This window comes from Cupressus sempervirens, chromosome 5 (genome assembly GCF_028749045.1).
Source record: "Cupressus sempervirens isolate cs-2001-9-10 chromosome 5, ASM2874904v1, whole genome shotgun sequence".
Taxonomy (NCBI): domain Eukaryota; kingdom Viridiplantae; phylum Streptophyta; class Pinopsida; order Cupressales; family Cupressaceae; genus Cupressus; species Cupressus sempervirens.
In genome coordinates this window covers 566,713,123-566,735,441 of record NC_143122.1, presented here as the reverse complement: position 1 = coordinate 566,735,441, position 22,319 = coordinate 566,713,123, and the positions used below count along the sequence as shown (strand labels likewise).

At 34.7% G+C, this 22,319-nt stretch overlaps 1 protein-coding gene across 1 annotated transcript in view; it reads right to left on the bottom strand.

Annotated features, from left to right (window-relative positions):
* EMB1467 (NADH-ubiquinone dehydrogenase) overlaps positions 1-22,319 on the bottom strand; it is a 58,051-nt gene that overhangs the window by 8,933 nt on the left and 26,799 nt on the right. The window contains exons 2-4 of the mRNA XM_089831912.1: positions 11,883-12,129; positions 7,068-7,362; positions 5,992-6,366 (exon numbers count right to left, since the gene is read on the bottom strand). Of these exons, the coding sequence (XP_089688038.1) occupies positions 5,992-6,366; positions 7,068-7,362; positions 11,883-12,129 (917 nt within the window). The remainder of the gene's footprint in view (positions 1-5,991; positions 6,367-7,067; positions 7,363-11,882; positions 12,130-22,319) is intronic.

The following is a 22,319-nucleotide window of genomic DNA, read 5'->3' as shown; positions in this document are numbered from 1 at the left end:
CATCCCCTTGTAAAAACGAAATTTGAGTGCGAATTGTTGAAAAAATGAAGGAAATTGCAAAGTGATCAAAGCTATCAGATTTCCACAATCCATCTGAATTTGAAATATAGTTTCTGGATTTGATTCTGTAGTATTTGATGTAAAAAATTTAACATACTACACAATCAAATCCAAAAACTATATATCAAATGCAAAATGATGTTTTGTTGAGATGAGGTTTTGAAGCAATGCAAGAATCCACCTACCCCCCAGGATTCCTAATCCTCTAAGAGCTAGGATTTCCACCCCAATGCATGAGAAACTCAAGGTAAATTTAGTACCCCCTCTTTAATCCAAGATATGAGTAGATCCAATAAAGGGAGAGATAGGAGGCTTTGTAGGACAAGTTTGGCAAAGAAAATAAGATGAAGAAAAATCCTCTAGAGGTGGCAGATTCTACCTCCATCAAGGATTCCTAATCTTCTCTCAACACCAAATTGAGCCATACATGAAAGACAGACAAAGCCAAGGCAAATTGGGAATATGCCATACAATCGAAGACTTGGTAGTCATCTCTATCAAGAGATATTTTCTCATCACCAGGGACTCGATCAAGTCTACAAGGAAGCTAAGGTAGCACACACATGTTTTCTACCAATCAAAAATTCTCTGTTACACATGTTCAAGTACACTCAAACATATTATGCCATGTATACAACCATTTGCTCTCAAAAGCATTGTAATTTTCTTATTGGCCCACAAAGAGGTACCTTCATGTAATTGGATGATAGTGTTGCAACTCTAATTAGTATTTTTTATAGGAAAATCTTGCCTCTTCATCTTGAATTGATCTTGGCCCTTCAATGTAATTAAACATCTATAACAGACCAAGGCCTCCTTTATAAAGAGTTAGATTTTGATTCATTAGATTAAAGGTAAGAATAGAGGTAGAGTAGGAGAGGAGACTTGTTCAAGTTGTTACCATGATGTTATCAAAGTAATTGTTGAATAATTGTTGATTTTCATGGTGGATTACTTTTGTTGCTTTGCAGTACTGCATGGTTTATTCAATTCCTCAGAATATTATTTCATGTTAAGCAAAAGTATAAGTAGATGAATGAAAGATATTATTAAATGGTGATTAGTGGTGAAGCTAGTGTTTTCAGTACCAAGTTGATTGGAAGGGTACACCGGGTGAAAAAAGCATTTGGAGATCAGAGAAGGAGATCAAATATAATCTTGTTGTAGATCCTCACTCAAGATGACTTGAGTTTTATTTCCATAGAGAGTATGCTGCAAGAGCACCCAACAATCTTCATGACTCAATGAGGCAACTTAAAATCCGTTATGTCTTGGGTCGTGTCCAAGTTTAGAATAAAGTCCCAAGGACCATTTTGTGATGTTCTGTAGTCAATCCATGTAATTGGAAACCATTTTGGGTCCATGATACAAAGTTGTTACAAAATTGTCAATATTGTCACGAGGAGGCCAAATGTTGTCAATATGCGTCCAATGGCATTCTATCATTGTATTAGCATTTATTAGGCCTCTTTAAACATATTTGTAATGGTTTCAAGTCATAAGATTCTTGGTTAAAATCTTTTAGCAAGTTTTGTAGAAGTTGTCATGGTTGCCAAAATAGTTAACGTGTTGGAAATTGCAAAATTGCACCAAATTGCAAAAAGCGGGAAGTTGAAGGTTGCACTGAGGTAGTTAGATGGTTAGAAAGTTTGTAAAAAGTTCATAAGGCCTTATATGGTCAAATAATAGAAGAGATGGTCAGTTTGCTAGTGTCTTGATAAAAAGATTCAATGAAAATGCAGACTGTTATATGTTTATCCTATTTTGTGACTGCTGCAGTGAATTTTGTATCTTGTTTGATGTCATTTCGACCTGCCTTCATTTAAGGATGATGGAACGACAAATCATCTTTCATTGGGACCACTTTTAATGGTTTTCAAGTAGTATTAGGCAAGTTTTAATCTGTAGATAGGTCTCTGATCCATGAGAGTTTGCACGCAAATTTGGTGATCTCTATCATTGCCACCACTGTAAATTCCTGCAACTTGGTTGGATTAAAGCTTAAAGGGTATGACTTAAGATTATTGAGTTTGTGGCTGTGAAGGATATTGTTTGTGAGTACAATTGTATGACTGTGAAATTAATTCCAATGTCTTAGACTGATAATTACCGCAAAAAGTCTGATTTTGGGGTGTTGATTGATGCAATCATGGGTGAGATAGTGTGGTGATTGTTTGGAGAGGTTGGGCAGATGTTTTGCAAGGTGTTTGAAGTAGTGACAAGGAGAGAGACATCCCTGAGTATAGTTTTCCAGCAAACCCTGCTAGAAAGTGCCTCAAATGAAGGCTTTCTGATTTGATGTATTAATCAGTGCTAAGTTGCCATATTTGCTCAGAAATCCTCAAATTTGACATTCGATTTGTTTTGATTTGTAGTCATTTTGAATTCTGTTCAAATTTGCCTGATGCCTGCGAAATTCCCTGCAGATTCACTGTTTTGGACCCTCATCGATTTTGGGGGAATTTGTAGCAACTTTGCTAGATGTCAGCAGAGCCCGGGCGGAAATACCATTCACCATATAGTCAGTTACGGTAACCAGAATGAGAAATCCAAACAGGCATTTCACGAATCTTCCGTATAATCTATGCTTGAGAATGAGAAATCCAAACCATTCATCGTAGGGAATCCATGATCCACGGGAGGCACTTTTCATTGCATTGTGGACAATATACAGCAGGCATTCCGTGATCAATTTTTGATATAAAGTCTCCAACTCTACAGGCACTGTCTATACTCAGCAAACACAGGTTACAGCTACAGGAAACACTCTACAAGCAGCATATATATATAAACATCTTGTACAGATGAATCCAAAACAAACCCAAACCCAGCCCAAAAAAAATTTGAACAAATTTCAAACCTGAATTTCGAACCCGCATCCGAACCGGCAACTTAGAATGAGTGTTTTAGTCCCTGAAAATTGTTGTTTTTGGTCATTTGACACTTGAGAAGGTGGTCTGAGCAGAGTTTTCAGTTGGAGAGAAGGTTTTGCTAGTAAGTATTTTGTAAAAGTGAGGTAATTGACCTTGTGTGTGGGAGTCCCTGTTTTGATGAGCTGGTCCAAATTAACCTATGATCACTTTGAGACATGTTTTAGAAGGGTTTAATGGCTGTCTAAAATCCTATTTTGTTTGTGAACTTAAGTTGGTTAGGAGAGATTATTCTCAACTTTGTCACTGGCAATGGCTAGTAAACAATAGGACTGATTTTACAAAAGGAAAAACAGTTGATGAAACCAGAATTCTTGAGGGTTGCTAAGGTTTTGAAATGTCGTGTTTTGGTGGATCTAAGGTGTTCCTGGTCTTGGTTCATTCTTGAGAAGCGTAAAAGCCTTAGTCATTATTTGTAGCCTATAAGCCAAGGTGTTCCTGGTCTTGGTTCATTCTTGAGAAGCGTAGAAGCCTTAGTTACTATTTGCAGCCTATATGCCAAGGTATTCTTTAGAAGGGGAAGTATGGACTTTGTAAGATGTAATGATGATGGGGTGTTTTGAGACAAACCTTATTAAATTTCTTTTTCATTCTGTGGTATACAGGGTTGCTTGCTTGGTTAAGGAAGCGTTTATCCCATTGTTGTGAAATATTCCTAGTTGGCATTAATATGCCTAAAATTTGTTGATAGTGAGCCCGCCTCTGCATCACAGTATTAATTGCATAATTAACTTATTAACTTCTTTTATGGGGATGAATTGCAATAAGCTAATGACAATTTCTGATTAAGAACAGATAACATTCATACATAATCCCTTTTACACATATAGGATTACCCTGAGTCTTAGTTACCGGTATGGCAAAATTTTAGGAAGGGTTTTGGGTTTGTTTGGGTTTGTTCATACAAAATCGTGTAAAAATTATAAAAAATTATATATATACATATTTATGAAGCCTAGAAGCATAGAGTATCATAAAACCATATGATGTAAACTCCACCTTGCACAAACTTCTTTTTCTCAATCACCTACTTGCTCACAAAATCACCTATTTGCACACCACAAATGATGTTAGAAGCTAAAATAACCTACTTACATTCACTTTTTAGGGCAACCGGTACTCAAAAAATATAAAATTTGCCCAAATTCATCCCAAATTTGCCCAAACTCATCCCAAATTTGGTTTGAGCAGCCAAATTCGCCCAGGTTCGAATTCTAGACCGCGGGTTCAAACCAGCCCAAGGAAAATCAAACCCTGATCGAACCTGGGTCGAACCGGACCAGTATTTCGAACTGGTTCGAACCCAGGCAGGGTTCTTGGGCCAAAACAGCGAACCCGGCCAACTAAGCTCTCAGTTGTTATATTACAATGTTAGATGCAATCCTATGCATTTAGGGAGACATCAATATGAGGGTTTCTTCATACAATATGCTGTTTATTGTACCATCGCATGCCTCCAATCACATGCCTCATCTTAATTGATGCTTAACTACCCATGTTAGCATTAGTTTACATATTGATTGATATAAAAACTCGCTGACTTGTATGCAGTCATTAATATATCCTCTGTACGCTATTAATATATCACTTATTGGGATGGCCCCATAAACACAACAGAAGTTGTGTGCTGTAATATACGGAATATCTCATGTTTGAGACTTCCACGGGATCTTGTAACAATGCCTGCTGTTAATGGTGGTTACTACGGTGAGCCCAATGGAGGAAGAAAGACATTTCTGCAGCTCAGCTCGGTGCTCACATGGAAGGACATGGACGGGATTCACCGGTTGCTGTCAACCAAAGACATCACAGATGCACCCACAAGAAAGGTGTCTTGCTGGCGATACAGGAGGATGCTGACGGTATAGAAGACCTCCAAGAGACAAATCTAGGAGGTGTTAATAACTCAGCAATAAAAAGAAAAACCACAACGGGGATGGGGTCCCCCAATGTGATCCCACCAGTTCATAGCTCCAGTCAAAAGCATTCACAGAGACACACACACACACACACAAATGTATCACTCCCTGATTTCCACTGCTGTATGTCATTAAAATATCATTGGTGCTCAGATTGAGGTGCTTGTCATTATACTTTGGAATGACTAAGAATGCACAATTGATATGGCAATTGATGCCATCACTAACTGTACCTTTATCAATCAACAATACATTAATTGTTCCTTTATTCTTAGGTGGTATATACTGGCAATTAAATTGACTTGTTATGATGCCGATTGATAATTTGTCTTTCAGCAATATCATCGATGCCTGGACTGTTGACACTAACATGATGGAACATATATTACTCTGCTGTCTTTCTGACAAATCTTTTGATATTTCATATTTACTTCAGGCTACTTGCTGTGAGTCTATGTTTGAATGCAGTGAAGGATATATTGCAAGTCTATTAACTTGACATCTCCTAGTTGAAGTCCACTCCTTTTGCTGCCCATGTTGTTAGTTTAAATCCATTAGTGAACAATATTTATAGATCTTCCTTAATGTTATGATGGCCCTCAATTGGTCTATTCTTGTGCAATTTTGTCTCTCCGAGAAGCTCCACAAAATTGAGATTATATCATATCATCACTTATTACTATTTATTTATTTATGTATTCATTTTAATTTTATTATTTCTTGTTAAGAGTAAAAGGTTCTCAAGGGACCACAAAACCTTTTATTTCCTATCTATTCAAGTTAATTCATTATTATTTATTATTAAATCTAATTTCAGAGAGGGGATATTACAGTTTCCATCAAAGATGACAGATTTCACTAAGAATATTTCCAAATAATTCTCTACAGGTCTTATTTGTTGTTTGTAAGGGATGTCCGAAAAGATTCAAACTCAACTCACCAGTTGCTATAGAATCCTTCTATAAAAACTAGATAAAAACCACCTCCAAATACAAGAAATCTAGCCAAATATAATGGAAAAGGACAGATCAGAATTAAGTTACATATGAAACATATTTGGAACAAAGAAAAAGCATTCTCACATTTGTTCCAACAAATAAGAAAGCGTCTCCCTTCTCAAGGCCAGCAATGCTTGTGTTCAAAAGGAAATCAGAGCGCAAATCAGCCTGAGGATCCATGCCATCTCCTTCACACCATATGTTATTAGACCCCATTTTATTCATGTAGTCCTTCAAAGCCATCATGGATTCAACATCTGAGAGCTTCCCAGCAATACCAACCGTTTCCTCTGGTAACACTTTACGGACAACCTCTGCAATAACCTCAAGAGCATCACGCCAGCTCACAGGCTGAAGGCGACCATCAGATCTACGAATCATAGGTTCATTTAACCTTTGTCGCTTCAGCCCATCATAGCAAAACCGTGTCTTATCCGATATCCACTCTTCATTTATGTCCTGGACAAAGCAGGAAACAACTATATGAATATAATGATATGGAAAAGGACAACTATACAGAATTGATAGTATTATAGCATAAATTTTCCTCGTAGTGATCATTATTTCTTCCTTACTGTAAAAAATATTCAAAATGAAAATCCTACTAATTCCACCTGTGAGTAACCAATATTTGGTGTTCTAGTTATGCTTCAATTGACAACTATAGTAGCATAGCAAAAATATAAACAGATAGTGCAAAGTATGGTGTCCAAATTCTAAATAAACCTTCTGGAAATGAAAAGATTGGAAATCAAACTGAAGACAAGCATCTTGTGAATAGCAATTGGAGCTTATAATATCTATATGCAATATGTCTAAATTAGTGAATTCTCTAAAGCTTCTGCAACTGCTTCACAATTCTTGAGGAACACCATACAGAGCATGTGTATGCAAATAATGCTAGAAAAGAATCACTGAAGTACTAAAGAAAACCAAACAAATCTTCACACAAATTAAAACCATCCGTTAGCACCATTTCTACATTTTTTTTGTTTCATTTTAGTTTTTCATTTGTCACTGTAATAAAATTCCAAACTATTTTTTAAATCTTGAAGGACACTATATAACAATATTACTTTCAGATATGTTGTTTACAAATTTGCAACATGCATTTCAACAAAATAAGATGAGCAACCAATTCAGTATGTGTTTAATGGTACCTCATTCAGACGAGGCAATATCCTCATCACTTCTGGACCTCGACTATCAATTCTTATGTTGGATCCAACTGCATCAGTAACATCAATGCTCTCTGTGCCCTTTAGTTCCCAGTTTCTTGCTTTAAAGGCAAATGGTTTTGAAGTAAGGGCTCCAACAGGACAGATGTCTATGACATTCCCTGAAAGTTCACTTGTCATCAATCTTTCTACATAGGTACCAATCTCCTCACCACTTCCACGTCCCAAAACACCAAGGTCCTCCACCCCAGCAACCTCAGAAGCAAACCTGACACACCTGTTGCATTTGGTGGATTGGCAACGGTTAAGAAACAGAGCAATGTAGGTAAAGAGTACAAAAGAATAGAATCCTTTTTGCAAATGACCTTACAAAAATTCTATTTACAGATATTAGAGTAAAAAATAGTACATTCAAATGAAAAGTTCAGAAGAAACCAAGAAAAAGAGGATATTCAAGCTTCAGTGTCCTGGGACTGATGGAAATATTGTCATTGATGTCAAAGATGACAAGATACTTAGCATCATCAATGTCAAAGGAAATGGAAGATAGTAATTGAACTCTCCAGTGCTATATGCCTGATGTAAGCTGCAGATCCTAACAATCATGACAGTCACATATGTCATGAGGAAGATAGGGTAACATAAGAATGGATATGGAGAGCATGGTGTTACTTTAGAGGAAGTCTTAATATTAAAATTAAAATATCTCTTTCAGCAATAATATTCTGCTAGTGGAGCTGTTTCGAGAAATTTTTCATTACAGATGGAAATTTTAATTCAGACTATCAAGAATCCTGGAATACAATCAGCAAATATAGTTTGAGTGGAGACATAAGTGGCAATATCTACTGGAAACACTTTAATCAACAGTCAAATGTGAACTAAAATATAAATAGTGATATGACATCAAACAGCACTAATAATATACAAAGCGGCAAAGATGTTTAAGAAATGACAGCTTTCATGATCAATGACACTATTAAGAGTAAAGTATCAATTCAAATGTTGGTGATTTTTAAGAGAAGTGGCAAGTATTTGCAGGGACATAGAAACCATAACAATATCGCTTTCATGCCATCAATTAAGGATACTTTAGAAGCTAAGATCTTAATCAAAATGAATATTAATGGAATGAAGGTGTGATGCCGTCATGCCCAAGGAATTTTAAAAACGATGATATGGATGGCAAGATATGAAACAATGATAGAGTTAAAGGTATAATGAACAAATGTCAGGCAAAGTCAAAGCAGTTCAAAGAACAAAGCCTGCGCATAAGAACAGAACGAAGCCATAATAATGCAAGCGACAATTCTTTTTGTAAAGTTTGGCATGTGAACACATAGCACATACATTGAATGATGAATGACAACAATATAAATATGCCTTGAAGTTGTTCTTCCTAATTATAATAGAGCACTCATGAACAACAATTATATGGTGAACGAAGAAACCTACAACGACATATTTCTCAGCCAGCAGCAACATGATACAATGACGAAGATAGCAGCAGCTTTGTTGATAACGGACACAGTAAAGATAACAAAACTCCAAGATCACCATCAGGTATGTCAGCAAGAAAAACGGTGATTGAAAATATGAAAATCAATGAACAATGCTAAAAAGAACATACATGCCAATCTATAGCTATAAAGAAATAAAGTTGCGATTAAAGCTTAGTGCAATAATATTTGACAAAGAGATAAGTGTGATGGGTTAAGAGGCTGTGGTATTCTAATTACTTTATTCAAATTAAGATGCGGTTTTTTTAGTGGTTTACTAATGAAGAATTGCAAACTTTATTGAAAAACAAATAGTTGGAATGCCTTAATCAACAATGGAGAATCAGTGATAAAATAAGTAAATGAAATAGTTATGATGTGATATTATTAAAGAGTTGTGTGTGGTGATTGAAGAGATGCATCACTCGTGACACACATATATGGGATTTAAGAATCACTTTAAAAATATGAGTGTAAGTATTAATGAATAAAAAAAGGATGTGAAAGAAGAATATGTTGAATAGATCTTTGGAACAAAGCAAATGAGAAATATACTAAGTTACAAGTTCGAGTTCACGTTCAAGTTCGGGTACGACAAATCTTGAAATGGAGTGTGGGTGTGTTTGGGTTCGTTAGTACAAAAACAGGTAAAAATTATATATGTATGCAGCCTATAAAAAATGAATTAAGATTGGAATACTACATAGTATCATAAAAACAATAAAAACACTATAAACTTGCAATCTTAGCATCATATCTATTATCAACACCAAATTATTAAAATAATATCGAGTTCAAGCATCATTGTTTAGACTTTCAACAATTAGAACTTTATGCTAAGTTTCAATCATCTAATGGATTATCTAAATCTTCATCTTCTTCTTCATCAAAGGCGTTAGTTGGTTCACAAACATTGTCAATATTTTTGGGATCAACTGCACTGATAAAATTCTTGTTTTCCAAGTTGTCTAATACTTATTACTTTCTCATTGTACAAAGAACTTGTTTGTCTATGATTAACATCCTACTTGAAAATGTTATATAAGAAGCTTGCAACTCCCTTCACCTATTGAAGATGTTATTTAATGTTTCAAATATGATTTATCACTATACACAGCTTCCAATTATTTGGACAAGTGTCGTTATCAACACTGGATATAAAAATTTCACCGGAAGAAATCTTGAGAGCTAGTTTATATTGATGTAATAAATATTTGAACTTCAGCAAATTTTGTTTTGTAATGTTCATAATCTTTATTCAAATTCTGTAATAATTGTTTTCTACAATAAATTATAGAATGTTCCCTATAGAACTGTACCTGGTTCGCACCCCATCTACCTAGGTCTACCTTGGTTTGATCATGGTTTGACCTAGGTTCGACCTCGAGGAACCCACCTGCTTGGGTTTGAACCCAAGTGGAACCCAAAAGGGAGCCAAGACAAGGACCAATAACCGGTTTGAAACTCGTCTGCTTCGAAGGGCCAAGGGGAGAATTGGGTAACCAAGGAAATATATATATGGTTGAAGAAATATAGAGAAGGGCTGAATGAATGTGTGTGTGTGTGTGTGCAAATTTATTATCTGATATATACCAATTTAAGAAAGTGTGAGTAAAGTATTTAAGAAAAGAATAAAATATATATTTATAGACTTATCTTTTATAAATACATATTAAAATATAAAGTATGAAATAAGAGGAGTAAAGTGTACAAGTTCAAAGAAAATAATATAGCAAAGTAAAAGAAGCAAGGAATAATTGTTTGAAGAGGATAAGAAAGTATCCATAATCAGTTGTAAGTAAGCAACATTGTCAAAGTGGAAGAACAATTTGCATGCATTGGGTTGGCGCTCACGAAGACAGCAGTGGGAGTTGATGATTTCAATAGGTCAGTGCTAGGTTGGTGCCTGCAAAGTGTCGGAATTTGTGCTTCTAGTGAGTCATTGCTCACAAACATAGGGGTTTGTGCCTCTTATAGGTTGGTGCCTACGAAACAGTGTAAAAGAACAAGTTTATACATAAAGCAACTATTTTTCTGTGGTTTTCTCCTGCATTGGGTTTCCACATAAATATTGTGCCAGTATGTTCATGTGCATAAATGTTTATTCCGGTAATTAAATCTATTGTGGTGATTAAAGTTTTAATTGACAAAAGTTGTTATCATACTGAAATAAACTGTTATTATATGGTATTTATATTTGGCACTTAATCAAATGTCATGTGAAGGTAGTAATTTAATATCAAATTTTCTTTTTATAGAAGACAGTTAAAATTTATTCATGTCCATGTGAATAAGAGGCAATTACATTCTGATTGATACATTTACGTCAAAATTACTATTGGAAAGGTTTGGGCACAAAATAAATACAATGTTTCAACAAGGCTAATGTTAGTCAACAACAAAAGGTCAAATGGACGAGTAGCAATAAGTGAAACTTCAAAGGATCTATAAATGAATGTAGCAACCCAAAACCTCTGAAGACTTTTAATCTCAACAAATAATGCCAAATGCCATATGGTAAAAATGGAGCATATTCCAATGAAGATAAAAAATATAAAAAACATATTACCATGAATAGAATACTAATTCGAAGAGCTTGCAACTCGGTTCTAAAAAGTTTATTCGCAATATATGTTAACCAGATATTTCTAAATGGCCACAGCTTAATTCAGTCTACTAAATGTTTCATAACCAGGACTTAGTAATCTTCATATATGTCAAAGAGAACAAGAGACATGGGCAGTAATAGCAGTTGAGACAGGATAACTCATCAGCAAGAAACTTGAACACGTAAAATAGAAGACTACCTAACCATTTTAACTGTGCTGAATCTATGGTGAAATTTCATTCCCGAAGTACAGAGCAAATCTGCACTACTGAAGCAGTGAAGTTAGATAGCTAAAAAATTCATTCCTAGAGTACATAGCAAATTTATAGTTGCACTACCGAAGCAGTGAAGTTAGGTAGTCAATTATCATAATCACATTGAACAATGAAAAACTCGAATGATGTGGTGACGAAAACTTCTGGAATATATTTTTTCCAGAGGGCATTTCTAGTCAATTATTAATTTTAAAAAATTAGCCACATTAGATTATGCAAAATTTACAATTATCAATGTTCATTTTTGAATTTTGCCTCCATTTGCTTTTATTATCTTCAAAATAACTATTAGCCGGCCATTCTATATTCTTTGAAAAGCATTTTGTCTTCTTCATTTTTTTAAAATACATCCGAAACAGAGATAGTAAAATTCAGAGAGATTGGCCCAAAAAGTGAAGAAAAATAAAGAGCTAACCTTGTACATTGGATACACCTGGTCATGACAGTTTTAACAAGAGGACCAAGGTTCTTATCCACCACAGATCTCTTGGTCTCAGTGAAACGCCCACGATCTGACCCAAATGCCATTGACTGATCTTGGAGATCGCACTCCCCTCCTTGATCACAAATTGGGCAATCAAGAGGATGATTTATTAACAAGAATTCCATCACTCCTTCTCTCGCCTTCTTTGCCAATGGAGTATTCGTCTTTATCTTCATACCTAAAACAATTCAAAGTTAGGCCTAACCCAGTTTAGACAATCATAGAGCATCAAAACTCATCAAATGAATTTCGAGAAAAATAAAAAAAGACTGAATACTAATTATGCTACACCCCTTTCAGATAGATATAACTTTGTTCTGATCCCTCCAAGAACTTCAAAAAATCTGAGAACAAATTTTAGAAAAATAAAAACTAACAAGCAACCCAGACAGGTATACATATGCTTGAGCAGCATTCAATTCATGTTTGTGTTCCAAAATTTAAAAGCAAAAAACTAATTAAATCATATTAAGCCCATCTCATTACACAAGTATGAACCCATTCAAAATTTCAAACTCTCTTGAGACTTATAGAAATTTTGGAAGAAGAAAAAGGCAACAATAAACACCAAACTCAAAGCATATGCTTAAAAAACATCTAAATACCCTCTTAAGTCTTTTATAAATTAAATAAGAAATCTGGAAAAAATACCCATTTCATGTGAACCCAATTCAGATGATCATAACATCATTAAAAACACATTTTCTGGCTGATTCAATTGCCTCATTTCAAACCCTTTCTGGGGTTTGGAAATCTGGACAAAACGACTGAGCAATATTTAAGCTCGACCATTTTTAAAGAAATATAACATTGTTTAAATCCTTCCAAGAGTTTTGAAAAGGCTGAGAACAAATTGTTAAAACAAGAACTAACCAACAATCTCAGCAAGGTGCACATGATTTAGCAGCATTCAAAACAAAGTAATGAGAATCGGAATCGGATTGGAATCGGCAAGGCCAAATTGAATCGTGAATCGGCCATGAATCAGAATTGAATCAGCAAATTTAAAAAAAAAACCTTTCAATTTAGAGATTTTAACAATTTAAAACTTATTCCATGTACCCTTTGTTGAATATAACTTATATTACATATATATCAGTCCTAGGCCCAATTTCTATAATTGGATTTATCAGATGTATTATATTTGCTAAGAATGGGAGAGTGTTATTTGATTGAATATCCAATGTTCTAGTGGTCCATATGAATTCGGAAACTATGTTGCCTCACTGTTCTTCTATATGACACCAATGATATAATTATCCCCATAGTATTTGTTGCACATGTACAAGAGTGCGTATTCTTTGGATGTTTCTCTTTCTGAGTTGTCAAATCCTGACATTATGGGGAGATTTTGAATCCTTTCCTTGGTAGGTAGAAAACCGATAGTTCTATTCCTTACTAGAGATGAATGATTTACTATTTTAGTCAAATGTGTGAGAGGCGTGACTTCTGTAGCTATTGCAGAGATACGATGATGCTAAGTGATAGTTTCAGTATATATGTAGTGTTAATGTGTACCCCTTTGACTCTATTTTGGTAACTCAAGCAGTAATGACTGTGTTCTTCCCTCCGCGACTGAGGTTTTATTATGATGACTGAATGGCGAAGGGGAGTATATGAGGCTGACGCGGTGGATGTTTGGCTGGGACAGATGTCTTATTGCGCTATCTCCTTCATCTATTGCTCGGTTGGTATGAGACTCTGACTGCTAGTTCGTTGATTCCTTTGATGTCGAACTGCCCGTACCAAGATGTTGATTTCTACTATAGTTCTTAGTTTAATAATTAATTATGTTTTTTTTTTCTGCCGATTCATGGAGCCAATTCAGGCAATTTTTTCCATGAATCAACGATTCAGGCGATTCATGGGAAAAAATCGGCTGAACCGATTCACAACTCATAAAAAATCGACGGCGATTCAGGTGATTTCCAGGCAATTCTCGGAACTATGATTCAAAACATGTTTTATGTTTTAAAGCTTTCAAATTTTTGAGACAGACTGTTCAGAAAAAAACACCATATCTCAAATAATCCATAGCGAACCAGATCTCAATTCAGCAAATTATGAAGGCACTCAAAACTATTTAAAAAGATTAGAACGTCAAAGAGAAGCTCTATAAGGATTTTGGTAAAGGCAGATAGAAAGAGAATGGCTAAGTAATAATTAGTCCCAACCCAGTTCAGAAAATTGCATCATACATACCGGTTTTGAATTTGAAGGCAAATACTGACTAGGCCTAGAAGGAACAACTAATCAAACCCAGCTCAGTTCATAATTATAACAATAATATATAATATTTTGAGAGACAACAAAATTTCTCAAAGGTAGAATAATAAATAGTTAAACTGTAAACTACAAGCTCATTCCAACAACCATAATAGCATTCGTTTAACAATGAAGATGTTGAATTTTTTTAGCAAAAACACTAAACAGCTTTTAAACAACAAACCAATTCAAGCAGCTATAACATCATTGAAAGCTCTCCAGGTGTTTTGCAAAGTTGGGGAATAACTTCGTATCTAAAATAAGAAAAAACACTAACATCAATATAATTCATTAAATTATAATCTAAGTTGTAGGAGACCTCTGATCCACATGAATTTTAAAGTGATTTAAAAACCTTTACAATCATGAACAAATCAGAGAAGTATAAACAGAAAAGTGAATTTAGATTTCAGGAAAGTTAATGAATAAAGATATGACGAAGCACAGCAGGAAAAGTAAACTCGACTTTAAGTAGGTGCACAAGGATCTTGAACTTCTAGGTGAATGCATAAGTGTCCTACAACCCTCGAATTTTAAAATATGAAATGAATAGAGGCCATTTCAGCTTCCTGTTACTATAGAACTTCCTTTTAGGTTCCAAAAGACTCTTGTACATAACTTCCAATGTATATGTGTATTGGAGGAGTTTTGGAAGGAATAGATGAAAGGAAAGTCATGTGTTGTACCATTCAGGTCCATTATTGATGGGCAATTGTACATTGTACCAACCATTCCAAATTTAGGGAAGAAGGAACAATTTTGCATTGTATATTCTTCTTCCATAGCAAGAACAATCATGTATTGCATGATCCATTCTCAAATATTGTTTCCTATTGCAGTACTTTGTTTTTTGGGTAGAACAATGGCCGTTACTAATCATTAATTAGCACACACAAGCTTTTCTATTATATTTTCTATAAGCATACGTCTTGCAATTTCACAAGGCCCGTAAAGGATTTTGGTAACAAGCAAGTTTGTTTTGTATAACTATACTTGCATGTAATGTCCCCTGGTAAATTAAGTTCAATAATTATTTAATTTAAATCCCAATTCTTATATCTTAAGTTGAATCAACAAGAAAATGCATTGATTTCCATAAACATATGGTATAAGTAGGGACAATCATCCATTTGTATTATGTATTAAGTAATTTAATTTCATATACTATCCATATTTCTTCTTGCTAAGCTTGAACCGCAATTACTTTGTTTAAAGGAAAGAGGAGGTCTGAATACAATCCAAGGTGCTTAGAGACCACTTGATAGATTCCCTCAAAGTTTACCGATCCAAGCTCTTATCCCACCTTGGGACTATGCCTGCTAGGTGCTCAGGGTTGCGAAGCTTGACCAACAATTACTTTGTTAAAAGGAAAGAGGGGGTCTGAATACAATCCAAGGCAATTAGAGACCACTTGATAGATTCCCTCTAAGTTTACAGATCATAGCCCTTATCCTTTTTTGGGACTATGTCTGCAAGGTGCTCAGGGTCGTTGAATGCTATCCTATCTTAGGAACTATCCTTTTGACATTTAGACCGTTGTAATGTCCCCAAGTAAGTTCACTATTTATTTATGCATAAATGAATCTATGCTGACTACTTGAATTAACTTAGTTCATACCATAAAGATAACAATTATAGGTAAACTAATAAATAAGCTATATGTGAGTTGAGAAGATCATGCTATTCCGGTTATTACTCCAGTCTAGGAGAATGTTGAGATGCAAAAGGTTGCTTAGACACCAAACTCAACAGCTTCCCTCAAGGTTTTATAGATAAGCCCTTAATCCTTTCTTGGACATGTCCGCAAGGCTCTTGGGGGCATTGATCCCTATCATGTCTTGTGAACGACGTGTTGGCTGGATTTACACAGGCCTCTCCCTTATTGCATTCCTAATTTTCTTCTCAGACTTAGGAATAATAACCAGTTTGAGCATTAATGTTAATTGAAGTGAATGATCTAATATTCCACTAATTTGATTGTGTATAATACATGGTTAATACCAGTCTCAAAGATAAAGTTCTGCCCTATGATTAGGACATCTTGCTTTCTTGAAGATAACGATTATGTAATTGATCTGACTGCATTTGATATAGTAGCAGATCATATGTAAATAACTTATTTCTATATACTCCTTCCACGCTATTATAGAGTTGCTCTCTGATGATATTGCTTGTATATGTCATTTTGTAGATACTATTGTAATTAATTTCTTGTCTTCTTGTTCCCATCGTATCTATCCTTATACCTATTCCTTAAGACATGGCAGTTAATACATATCATTTCATGAAGCGACGTTTGGTAGTTTAAGTATGCAGAATGCCTGCTAATATTAATTTGTCGGGTTGCTAGTTAACTAAGTCATTGCCGTGATAGTCCATCATCATCAGTCCACTCCCTTGCCATGTTAGTAATTAGACTATTAACTTTCTCATGTTTGTAGACCACTCAGCATTCATCCGTAAGTGATCAAGATATTGTTCTTTTGGTTGTCAATGACTTTATTAATTTATACAAGACTAGTTCATATAATATTCCAAGAATATTATTTACTTATGAATGTTTGTTTGTTTAATTATTCACTTCGCCAATTAATATATTCATAATTCATTCATTCATTTATTTATTTATTTATTGATCAGTAATATTGATGATCAGTATATTAATTTGTTTATTCAACAAATTATTTATTCATCAAATAACAATAAAATTCTTATTACAGGTAGGGGATGTCACAGTCTACCCCTCCTAAATTTGCTTGTCCTCAAGCAACTTAAGGTTTGGGTGCTCAAAAATGTCAGTTCCTTCCCAAGTTTTGTCTTCCTTCAGTAGGCCTTTCCATTTAATAGATAATCAAGAATGGTTTTGTTTCTCAACTTCTTTTCTCACGTGTTAAGAATCCTTACTAGTTCTAGGATGAGCTTCCCTTCATCATCAAGCGAGGGTAACTCTTCACATGGAGTAATTTGTTGTCCAAGGACCTTCTTTAGTCATGACACATGGAAGACATTATGGATTCTACTATTCTCGGGTAATTCTAATTCATAGGCTACCTTGCCAATTTTCCTTGAGACATTGTAGGGCTTGCAGAATCCCGGTTTTAGTTTTTCTGCTCCACTAGTTTTCATAGATCCTTGTGATGGAGCCCAAAAATTTTGCCTCCATTTGTGAAACAATGTTGGTGATTCATGATGGAAATCTGGAAGATGCAAAGACAAAGAGGGATACCAGTCATCATGATTAAATTGTTGGAAGAAATAATAATATATGTCTATAAAGAAGTGAAGCCAAGCTAGAGTTGGTTCAATGCTCATCAATATTTGGGGATGATTGTGCTAAGGGTGAAAAATTAAAAGTTTCCACGTGTGACATAAATTCCTTAATGAAGCTACCTAGTCTTATGAAGATCTTTATTTCCTCTTAATTGCAGATATGAGTTCCAGTAAGGATTTGGAAATTCACTTCAAATACATTGAAGCAGCAACCAAGACTGGACAAGTCAAGGAGGAAAGTGTAAGCAGGGAGTCAAACTTCTATGATACTGAAAAGGCAAAAAATCTTCTTGTTAAAAGCAAGACTTCTAGATGCATATCCACTGATAAAAGTTCATTGATCCATTTGAAACATAATGTTGGAGACCAAATTGAAAAAACATGTCAAAGAGAGTTTATTGATTAAGATCATGAAATCAATGCATAAAAGTATTGAATCTGTGGGATAATAGACTCTTCATCAAAGTAATGATAATCTAAAGTTTAAACATATAAAGATCATTCCCATAGCTGTGTATCCATTCACTCCGGAGATTCAGAGCACATTTATCCATGTCACATAATATATTAAATCACAGTCAACGGGTGGATACAATGCTAAGTTGTTATACAAACTGTAAATCAAAATATAGTTGGTGATTGAACGAAAGGAGGGAAGTGACTTAAATGATCTCCTTGCCACATCTTAATATGTCATAACAAGCAACTCATTGCAAGCATAACCAGCACCAATTCCACCAATTAGCACTTCATATAGAGAAGAAAGTCAAATGAAACTCTAGCAGCTAAAGGATACAATCAGATGATATAGAGTAGAAAAGTCTTTAGATGCTGCTAAGCACAATCAAAGATCCCTAAGAAGAAATCAATATTCAATTAAGGAGTCTTAGCATTCACGCAAACACTCGGACAAGCCAAATTATAATCGATGAACCAGCACCCTGCATGGTAAGGATTTTCGTATTCGAGTATCAAGGAAGATGAATGATGGCATCAAAGACTAAAACCAATGAACCAATGCCTATGTGTGATGTTCAAATCAATGAAATTCTTTTGCAGAATCGTTCATCTAAAAGCTCGATGAAAGTACAGGCATCTTAAGCGTTTCAAAAAAACGGAAGGAATGGCGGCAAATAACAAACTGGTCAAAGATACGACAATGTCTTGTATAGCAATGTCAAATAATCAATTCATAAGGAGGCACGACACCTATAGAAGTCACAAACAAAGATGGAGCAATATATTTACTACATAATGGACGGGCTTGTTGGAGAAGAGCCGTTGGAGCATTGTTTTTCACCTATCGTTATCTAGTGATTTATATCTAACGCATATTCTATATCTGTTGTAGGTTGAGGAATTCCTTGCAGACATGGAGTATGGATTATTGCGAGCATGTTATGATCATTCCTTGAATGCAGATCTTGATCAACGTCTATGCATTCCAATAACTGGAGAGATTTGAAGGCCACCCATATCATTGCCCATGATTTTATTGCCACTCAGAATATATGAGAATGGTCACAAAGTGTTGGCTTTAATCCCTTAAAATAATACCAAATTATAAATTAAAAGCTCACGCTATGTAAATAAGTATTTAGTTATTTGTTTTGAAGCAGTGTGTCATTTGGAAATAAACATATGACACATCATTCTCTATAAATAGGAGATTGAAAGCAAATGAAGATAGATAGACAATTCATATTCATATAAAAAAAATAACAAATCCTATGAGCATTTGATATATTATATTCTTTTATAGGCGAAGAATGAATTTTTTAACTAAGCCTGTGGATATTGGATCTTTGAATAAATTTTTATATGTGATCCTGGTATCAAATTGCATTGGATGGATCATCCATAAGGAGTGTCTCCAGTGCAATTTTATTTCCGGCATAATCTGTAAGCACATCTATTTTATTTATTTGCGTTAGACTTAAAATATTATTAAGTTGTATCCTTCATAAATATTTTATTAATTTCTATAAATATTTTAATATTCGGATAAGTGGATTGGATCAATATTGTATTTTAAACTTGATAAACATAAATATTGTGAATATTTAATTGTTTCCGTATTTATGTCTAGTTTGTCTCCATATCACAGGAGTTGAAACATATTCTAGACTAGTTTAAAATTGCGTTCATATAATTGATCTGTCGCGTCTGGATTATTAATCAATTTATAGTTCAAGCATATTGAACTTTATAAAGGTGTACGTTTCAACTTATAATATTGACACTATTTGCCCATTTAATTAAGCACTGGTCTTTATATTACTCTTGATTCATAATCCACATGCTGGCAATTGTTTGATATCTTTCCTTTAAATAATTAATATAATCATTTGTTGCATTAATCCATACTTATTTTTAAAACATTCATCTAATCATTTATTTTATTTTCAATTCATAATTTTAGCAATTTTCGATTTTCATGCAAGTTTAAAGTTTTCTATAATTCTTGGCATTTTGATAGCTTTCGTTATATTCGCATTCTAACCAATCTATTATAAGCATCCTGGGCTAAAGTGTTTTGTTCAAGATTAGGTACACTCGCCTTGGTTTTGCAGAGCCAGAAGTGCAAGGAACTCAAACCACACTGTTCAGTTCCGTCAAATTAGCCATAACCAGTTGGATATCCCAGCATTGAGTTGGCAAGACTCGTAGGATTCCAATCTACGGTTTGGGGACCAACACCTTGTTTATAGGGTTGTAGCCTCAAGAAAAACCAATCCCCAACTTCGAATGCTTGATCAATCTAGTTTCGGTCAACCTAAATATTTTGTTGGTTTAGTGCATGATGGAGATTATCTTTGAGTGTTCTCATGATGTTCATATTTTGTTGTACAAGATCCTTAGCTCCTGGTACCTTGCTTTCTAGAAGGATCAAGCTTTCGAAAGAAGTGACTTCATAGTTGTATAATGCCTTGAACAGACTCAATCCAATGGATAAGTGATGTGTGGTATTGTAACAGTACTTACCATGGTGTAGCCATTTCAACCATGCATCTTGTTGTCTTGTAACATAATTCCTTAAATATCCTTCTATCCATTTATTGGCAAATTTTGATTAGTCGTCAGTTTGAGGACGATAACTTTTGGGTGTTCATTCAGTGCCTGTCAAACAAAAGAGCTCTTGCCAAACATGCTCAAAACTCTGTTATCTTTGACGCTAACAATGTTTTTAGGTAATCCATGTAGCTTACATACTTCTCTAAAGAAAAATTCTGCAACTTGAGGTACTTTATAATTAGTAGATATGGCCATGAAGTGTGTGTATGTGGTCAATCGTTCCACTACCACATATATGCAATCTTTCTCTTGTACTTTGGGGAAGCCCACTATAAAGTCTTGCGGGATATATTTGTCAACTTCAGTTCTTTGGCATGTCAAGCATTCCTAAACATGCATGAGAATGTCTTTTGAGCCCTTTCCAAGAGTAGTTTTCCCTTACTTGTATGTTTTGTAGTACCCTTGATGTCCTGATAAGGGGTTGCCATGAAATTCTTTAATGATAGTTGTTTTCATTTCCAAGCCTACAATAAGATATATCGTCCTTATATAAAATGATTCCTTCTACTACCTTATAATGATTCTATATTTCCTTTCATGATATCAGTTGCATGAGAATCTTTAACATATTTTGTGATGATGGTGTTTCCAATCTATTGTGATGTTCATTATGGTGTACAAGTGGGGTCTTCTAGATAATGCATCAGTTACCATTAATATATTGTATGTCAAAGTCATAAGCTTTTAGCCTGCTTACCCATTTTTGTTAGCAATTATTATAATCTTATTGTTTTAAGACGAATTGTAGACTGTTGTGATTTTTTTTAACCAGTAAAAATCCACAAACCAAGTATTGCCTAAATTTTGCCAATGCATGCATGATTGCCAACATTTCCATATCATAGACTGAATAAGATCTCTCAGACAAATGAAGTTTCTTGCTTTCAAAAACAATTCGGTGTTTATTCTGCATGAGGACTACACCAATGCCTTCTCCTAATGCATCACATTGTAGTTCGAATAGTGGAGAGAAATCGAGGATGGCTAGTACAGGACATGAACTCATGATCTTTTTGAGGTCTTCAAAAGCTTGTTGGGCGTGTTCATTCCATCCAAAAGCTCCCTTCTTGGTCAAATCTATAGGGGGGTTGCTAATTTCGGGAATCCTTTCACAAACCTCTAGTAATAGCTAAAAAGTTCTATGAAGCCCCTTAGTTGGGTCAACATTTTGGGCTTACGCCATTCCTTAATAGCCTTGATTTTTTCCTCATCAACAATTACTCCTTGCCCGCTGATTTTCTGGTCTAATTTCAAACCAAATTCACATTTTGAAGCTTTGGCATACAGTGATTCTTGCTCAAGAATGTTTAGTACCTGATTAATGTGCTTAAAGTGTCTCTCCCAAGTTTTACCATATATAAGGATATTCATCAAAAAAATATCAATAAAAGCTTTCTAAGTTGCTTCCTAAAATCATGATTCATTCAGGACTGAGATGTAGCAGGGGCATTGGTTAACCCAAAGGGTAAGACCAAAAATTCAAAATGTCCATAGTGGCACTAGAATGTTGTTTTTGGAATGTCCTCTTTCATCCTTATTTGGTGATACCCGGACCTTGCATCAATTTTTGAGAAATATTTAGGAGTCTATCAATAAGTTCTTCCCCTAAGGGGTAGAGTATTGAATTTTTTATTGTTTTCTTATTCAAAGCTTTGTAATCAATGCACATTCTCATTGCATGTCCTTCTTGACTACCACAAGTAATGATGCAAACGTTCTGGAACTTGGTTGAATATGACCCATCTCCAATAATTCATT